The following is a 7,641-nucleotide window of genomic DNA, read 5'->3' as shown; positions in this document are numbered from 1 at the left end:
TCTATAGGTAGGCATGCTTCTCTTTCCAAGTCTGGTATGTAAGCTTAAGAAACCATAAATAAATGACTTATTCAGCCAATGCCGCATTCCAGTAGAAGTTTAGAGTGTTATTTTAAATTCTGACGAATTTGGTCCTATTGAAAACCGTAACTTACGTGCTGTTTCTAAATCAAACATGTCGGATGCCTAGAAAAACTAGCATTAGGTTTACCATAAGAAGACCTATAAAACTTCGGTCTGCTTGCTATCACTGTCGGTTGTCTTGCACGCAAGAGTTGCAGTCTGTCATTTATTGAGTGTAGATATGGTGACCATCTGTGCTTGCCCTATCACTGGTTGCTTACTTCTAAGGCTAATACCGTCATGCCCTTGATATAATGAGTAACGTAAAACGATGGGGCTGTCAGCGTAGTGTGACAGTGCCTTGGACGGAACACGTCCAGACGAAGCTAGAGGGGAACTGTCAGTTCGAGGGATTGTAATAGCAGCGGTGGCGGAGGCGGCGAGGGTGACGGCGCTAGTACGTCGACGAGCCTAGGAAGGAGGAGCAGGGACAAATTTAGGATAGCAGTTGCTGCCTAGCCGTCCTAGGCAAACCGACATAAGAAAAAGTTGTCGGTGATGAGGGAGACAAAGTTTTGGTTGGCGTGCCACGGCCTGAGTTTGCTGTGAAGCTGGGAGCTAAGAGATGGCTGTGGGGGTAGTACCTACTTGGTCTGTGCTAGTCCTGCACCGCTAGCGTTCACGCACACATGCTTTCACACTGTTCTCGGGATCCCCAGGTATTCTCAGACTGTTCAAAGCAGTTATTTCTTGACGATGTTGGTTCTTGTGCCATTCTCCTTTCTAGCAGACCGAATTCGTGTAGCGCTGACGAGCAGGACAATGTTGGAACAATGTGGGGCGATTTCCTGTCCTGCGGTTTGGAGAAAAAAGAGAAGCAAAACTCGAGAGTAGGCAGCTTTGCAGACTTTGATATTACATGGCAAAGAATAAGATTTGAGCAAAGGGGAAACTTCGCTATGTCCATGCATACTGCTAACTAACGCATAGATCTGATCGTTATGGGGCATCGCACCTGTATGCCTCCATTGGTTTCGCCCTACTGCCGTGGCCACGGAACAGATTGGGGTGACGGAAAGCCGTAAAAGGGCGCAGTTCTGAATTTAGGGGTAGAAGTGGCATGGAGCTAGATATAGATAGAGTGGATGGAGCAGTTTATTCTGTGGGGAACGAAATTACTCAGCCCAAGTGATAGTTTGCCAAAACCGGCTGCGCTTCTGCTGTCAGTATCGCCGCAGCCGCTACTGCTGCTTTAGCCGGCGCCGCACCATTGCCAGCTTACGTTGTCAAGAGAACTTCATTGTACCGGCCAAACACATCCTTTTCCAGAATTCTACCACGCCATCGTTGTGGAAGCTAACTGTTGTCTTGCGATGTAACCATCACTACATCTGGTACATCTGTATATCTCGTCGACCACACATAGACACCCGGCTCGTTTGCATACAACTGAAGAAGTCGGCGAATTCGTCGTTTACCCTGTCACTCTAAGTAGTATCAGGGGCCCCGGGAACTTTCTTTGGTTCGGGGAGGTCTGTTCTAGTTATCCTTACTGTTATGCTCGCAGGCCGTGGTAGCTAACCACTCTCCTAAGAGCAGACAAGGAAAGCACGGATTTTGTTTAATGACTCACGCGATCGACAACTATCACTATAACAAAGAGATCGTCCAATGTTGGATGGCAATAGACTGTGTTGTATTTCATTCTAATCGTGTCTTCAACAAATGCAACATAAAATAGAGCAACGTTATGCGAAATATCGGCTGCCTCGTTTTCGGCTAGCTGGGGTCGTGTGTCAAGAGCTTGTGTGTCGTCACACATCTTTGTTGCAAAGGAAAAATTGAGGACTTGGCCTGGCTCAAAGAGCGGAAAGGTCACAGTTTATCAAAACAGAAAAAACGGGTGCCATATCACGGGTATGCAAAAAAAATACTAGACAACTGGACAGTTCGATAGGAGTACGCTACCGAACACATCAGGCAACTCACCGTTGTTTTACGCTGAACTTTGTAAACTTTTCTACACTTTCGTTTGTTTTCATTGACGCTCATTGATTTAACTCGCTTTGAAGAGAATGATCTTAATATCTTAAAAATATGTTTCTTCGATTTTCTCCAATATACATTTGAGTAAATCCTTCAGTAGTTGATCGGTGAATTAGCAGAACACGTTTACCGAATTGTCTGCCATATACCCGATGTGTTCGGTAGCTTCTAGGTCAAGATAGCCAAAGATAAGTAAAATGTGAAACAAGCTATGGATATATTTGAGCCCTGGACAGAATAGATTAACAGGGGTGCACAATCATTACCGACATGCCTTAAAGCTAGAAGCGTAGAAATCTAGCGAAATAAAGGGTGAAGACGAAGAGAGTGATCAAATAGACCAAAATACGAGACTGGTATCCAGTACTCACGGACGGCAAGTGTGAGAGTCTCCACTGGAACCCAGGCAGAGTGCATCTTGTGGATGACGGCCGGCGTCTTAGGAGAGAGACGTCGCTCAAAAGCAGAGTCGAAACTCTGAAAATCACAACACATGCACATTCACGATACACAACAGATGAAGAAGAAAAACAGGAAAAATACAGAAAAACGTAACCAAAAAAAACGGTTAGATCCTCATTTTGTCCTCACTGCCTCTGTACTATAATATATAGATATATATACATATATACATACATGAACTGGCAGAACACGGTTACTAAATCTATCGTTGTTGTTGTCGTCAATTTTATAGCTGTATCTCTTTATCTATATTTCTACTTGTCTCTCCGTTTCTCATTTGCGGTTTATCAAAGGCCATATCTGCTTCCCAGGTGTTCCATTTCCTCCCGGTACCTATGCCACAAAACTTGTAGTTTTCTATTTATCCTCACATTAACCTGCGCTTGTCTACCCCCAGCTTTTGTTGCACTTTTTCTATTGCATGTTCATCATAGCTCGTACATTCATCCACTCCAGTTTCTGCGAATACCGCTTTTGTGTCCGCAACTTACCCAAGCTGAGTTTTGGCTTCTCTGTCGCTCAGTCGTCGAAGGTAAAAAAGCGAATTAGGAGAAGCAAAAAGGGCATGACGAAGACGGGCTTTACGAGGGCAGGCGGAGCGGGAACAAATGCCAACCCTGTCTTTTGCGGCGGATAGATGCCGCCTTGCTGACTGCTGGATGGTCATGGCGGTAAGGCGGGCGACGATTGCGAAACGACTATAGTCAGGCAACTGTCAGCCAGAAGCAACCGGTACTTTTACTCAGTACGTGCTCGGCATCACGCATAACATCAGCATAACATACACATGTAGGACGACTAGTAAATCCGCCCTGGTTGGGGAACGACAGGCAGCCAAGCTATTAGTGGGCTCTTACACACAGCTCAAAATGCTGGACCAAGTCAGGTCCCACTTTGTTCGCGTAGCAGCAGCGCGGAGATGTTGCCCCGCAGACACGGTCAAACGGAAAGTGGCGCTAAGACGGCAACTGCGGCAGCAGCACCGGCGGATACGGAGTCCGCAGTCATCCGGCAATAGTGAAAGTGACATCGGTTGTGTTGGAAAGGGAAGTCGAAACGCATTGTGTTGCTAAAAAGGCTATGCTGGGTTGTAGAGAAATCGACGTGTACACGTCGTCCCGTTACTGGTCGCATAGCAGTCACCGGGCCCCTTTTCGGCTGTTGTCGCGCTTGGCGTAGCCAATAACAAAGGTCGACGTTGCCGACGTTTCTTCGTCCGTCCTAATGGTAAAGCAGTAGCATGTTTCGGGGACCTTCTCTACTGCTTCTTCGATGCCGGCAAAGGCGAACCTACTTGCGGCCTGCAGACATGCTGCTTCAACGGATAGAAAATCGAAACAGACTCAAATATTGTTGCCAGTGGAAGCAACAGCGATTAAGTACTGACGTTTATGACGGGGATGACAGCTCGACAAGCAGTCCTGTACTTTACGTACGTAAGTACATTTATACGTGTATAAACAGTAGGAGAAAGACGATACAAGACGGTTTACTGGGTAGAATAGCCGGCGTGCAAAGGGCGCACTAGACGGTGCTGAGTCAAGGATTTTTGGCTTTGGCTTAGACTGCGCCAATTTTGAGCGATCCCTCGATCCACGTTGTCCTATTCTTTTGTCTCCTGCCTTTGCCCTTCCGGCCTACTACCAAAGTGTAGCCCGCTAACCAGCGTCCCGATAACGACTCCTAAACTCCGCCCGGGAAGTCTGATTGGGTTCCGTTCCCGACGTCGATCATATGGCATGCCTTTGCCTTGTCAACCAACGTGGCCACGCTGTTCTGCATGCCTACTGGCCACGTACAGCAACACTAGCGGCTCTTACCACTGTAGAATGCGGGCTGCTACAACAGCATTCGTTTTCTGTTGCCACTACCATCAGTATCGTCACCATTACGAACACCATTCAATGTCAACTTTTCCTCGATGTGTCCCGTTTCTACAGAATTTGCTGTACTTCGTGGGCTTTCCGCGCCCCATGTAACCATACCCCATTCTTTTCCCGACGCCGGACTTTAACCGCGGGATCCGCGTGCTTAACAAAACCCTATATCATGCGGCCTATGACATACTTTGATTCAACACTGGCAAACCCAGTCGTTTCGCCCCCTGTTTTCAGTTCCCTGTTACATACCGCGACCGACTATCAGAGGAAGTAACTTCAAAAATAAATGAAGCTTTTGTTGTTCCCTCTCTGTCTATGCCTGTGTAATGTGTCTCTGCTGATTCGGTTTGTATGTGCTCTGTCGAGGTGTTATTCGTGACCCTGATAAGTTTGCCCTTCCGTATCGTGCACACTGTACCGCTTCGTAGCTAAGTTCTATCACCAGTCGGTTGCATAACTAAACATGAAGCAATAGTGTAGGACCTCTGGCTTGAGTTTTGCTTCATGTAGAGACACGTATGCAAATACACACGAACTCATGATTTCTTCAATTCTCCGCCCTCTGTCGTACCACGCCCCCTTCGCTGGTTCGGCAACCACATATGAGTCTATGTCTTCTGCTGTACATCTACCGTGGGTCGTTCACTGATGCATTATGACTTCGGATGACCTCCAGAAGTCCGTGTCATTCCTTGCGTTATGTTTGCTTTTTTGTTCGTATGCACCAAGCTATTTAATGTACATAGACATATAACCACATAGAAGTCTCCCTACCTAACGCAGTGCTACTATCTCGCACACACCGCCACATTGAAAATGGTGAAGATATGCAACGCTAGTTTATGCTCTCTTTTCTATTTCACTTGTTCATATCTCCTTCAGTTTTACTCAGAGAGACTCGCGTTTCTACAGTCTGCCGCATTGTCTCTGGGTTATACTTTGGAAGCTGCCGTCTGTAGTGCGAAACCATGCAGCTCGACTCATTCTTTCATTCTTACCTTCTGGCTTCGTTTAAAGGAGACTCAATCAGAACGGATAAAGGCGGTGGAAGAGGTCCAGTTTTATCGGTGCTTGCCGCTTCGATTGAATGCGAACATTGACGTTAGCATCGCTAGTTAGGCTACCGATCGTATTCTTGTCCTGAGGACCAATTATTACCTTCTCTGGTTTGTCAATGCATGATATATTGACGTTTGCTATAAACTACAGTGAGACGTGCCTAGGGTTGTCAGGGGTCTCAGACAGGGGACACTGGTGATGGGTCATTGCTGGATGTTTTGCTCATTAAGGTGTAGATGTACTCTTCGGGCGAAATCGGACACTATATTTGACCAGCAACGTTTTGCATTGCACAAAGAGGCAAATTAAGCTTACGTTGCCAGATTTTTAATACGTAAATAAAGCTCCTTGTTAGGCCATATACTGCTTCATTTTAGCCTCAAATCCACAAGAAAGCAACGCCTTAGACTCGTTTTGAATAGTCGTCCTTTATTACTTTGCTAGATAACTCATTGTTATTGAATCGGTTTTCTTCGTTTAGGGTAATCTGTATCGGGTATGATGACAGAAGATGTTTGTGCATCAAGTGAATCTCAATCAGAGGTACATATTTAGATATACATTTTCATTATCTATAATCACCTTGATTAGGCGTGTATCGATAAAGTTATATATGACCATTAATTACCAATTAATTAACTATAGCATAACAGCACGGAAATAAATCGACAGGACGAAGGCTAAAAGTCAAAGGCTCTTGGACACATCTATATCATACTATATACAGAAGCATGTCCATTTCAGTCTAAGAGCGCTAAGTCCTTTTTGTTATTTCTACAAGTCAATATATATATATATGTATATATATAGAAGAACCGCATGAACCCATACATCTGTGTACGTGCATGTCATATATTACGTCTAAGAAACTCCCCAAGAAGTTTCCAACTTAGGACAATAACGCGACTTACCCGACCACACTGCGAAGCCCGCTAACAAGGGCTGCACAGCCGCCGGGCTTTATTTCAACTTGGGGATCGTTATACGTTCTAGGTAGCCTACGCAAACGTGCTGAAGGATGAGGAACCAGTATGAAATAACTTGAGTGACGCTTACTGCGTTCAAGATTCTATTGGCCTGGTTAAGGAATCGTATATCCATCTGCGTTTCCTCTGTCGCGGAAAGCCGCTGCAGGTCCGGTGTTCGTGCAAAGTCTGGCCAGCAGCATAGGTCCCGCGGCCTCTCAACTTGATAGACAATGTCCTAAAACGAGTATGTTGCTAAGACAGTCGTTATCTATGGACTTGGTAACGAGCCGAGCAACAGCTACTTTTATCGCAATCTTACAGATCGATGCGACTGAGTTCTACAAAAGTTAGAACATATATACATGAGCCATTAATTAATTAAAAGCTGTATAAATATCCTGTATATAAAAAGTAATTTGCCTATTTTCGAATTGCTCTTATGAAACATCTCGTAGTCCACCTGCTCCAGATGTATTTCTTGTAAATGTAACTACAGCACATGTTTTATGTTCATTACCTTTGGAAAGACTCGAAATTTGATAAAGCCTAATAAAAATCATTTTAACCAGTGCCTGCCAGAAAATTATGAACGTACATCGGATCGAGCAGAACCAACGTCGTTAAATACGTTATAGAGCGTTTGAGAAAAGTCATAATCTCTGTGCACCAATTCGGCTATCAGATGAAATGTTTTGAGGTTTAATAGTGCCAGTGCATACGAACCTGTAAAATCTAGCGCGTCTACGGCCCGTCTAAGTGACTCGTTCTAAGGTAACCAAACAATAACATCTTGCTCATGAGAAACTCGTTTCTGCATGTTAACGCAGGTAAGTTTGACCTTTAAGTGCTTGATTGACAGATCTCTGAAACTAATGTATCTTCGTTTTGTACGCTACATATCCATTTTCAATTAAATAAAAAGTATATATATATATATATATAGAGAGATGAATACTTTGTGCGTTCCATAATAAACTATATTTCGATGCGTATAAGAACGTTTGAGTGACAGTTTATCGCAAGTGATTTAATTGATTCAAAAATCACGTTGACGTATGAATCTGGAAAGAGCGTTCATTGATAGGTAGCTGCGTAACCGCTGACCTTCTCGGAGGCGAGGGCGGAGCACAAAGCACATTCAATTCTTGAATGATAAAACAAAT

The 7,641-nt window shown here is 44.7% G+C and overlaps 1 protein-coding gene and 1 long non-coding RNA gene across 11 annotated transcripts in view; one reads left to right on the top strand and one right to left on the bottom strand.

The window, feature by feature from the left end:
* The window catches only part of LOC111242808 (uncharacterized), a 403,678-nt gene that overhangs the window by 69,630 nt on the left and 326,407 nt on the right, over nt 1–7,641 (bottom strand). For 5 of the 10 annotated variants that reach the window (XR_015317516.1, XR_015317519.1, XM_086975431.1 and 2 more), the window contains exons 1-2: nt 3,063–3,718; nt 2,481–2,586 (exon numbers count right to left, since the gene is read on the bottom strand). Coding sequence is in view for 6 of the 10 variants with exons in the window: in XM_086975431.1 (XP_086831557.1) it covers nt 2,481–2,586; nt 3,063–3,238 (282 nt within the window). In the remaining 4 variants the exon portion in view is untranslated. Of the gene's footprint in view, nt 1–711; nt 917–2,480; nt 2,587–3,062; nt 3,719–7,641 lie in introns of those variants that run through there. The other 5 variants (XR_015317534.1, XM_086975453.1, XM_086975448.1 and 2 more) reach the window with 2 other exon arrangements.
* LOC147758183 (uncharacterized) lies at nt 3,569–7,381 on the top strand. The gene is made up of 3 exons (XR_015317594.1): nt 3,569–4,007; nt 5,992–6,053; nt 6,504–7,381. It is a non-coding gene; the product is annotated as an uncharacterized LOC147758183 (long non-coding RNA).

This window comes from Varroa destructor, unplaced genomic scaffold (assembly GCF_002443255.2).
Source record: "Varroa destructor unplaced genomic scaffold, Vdes_3.0 BEIS01000001.1, whole genome shotgun sequence".
NCBI lineage: Eukaryota > Metazoa > Arthropoda > Arachnida > Mesostigmata > Varroidae > Varroa > Varroa destructor.
The sequence above is the reverse complement of the archived record's forward strand: the minus strand, read 5'-3'. Positions and strand labels throughout refer to the sequence as shown.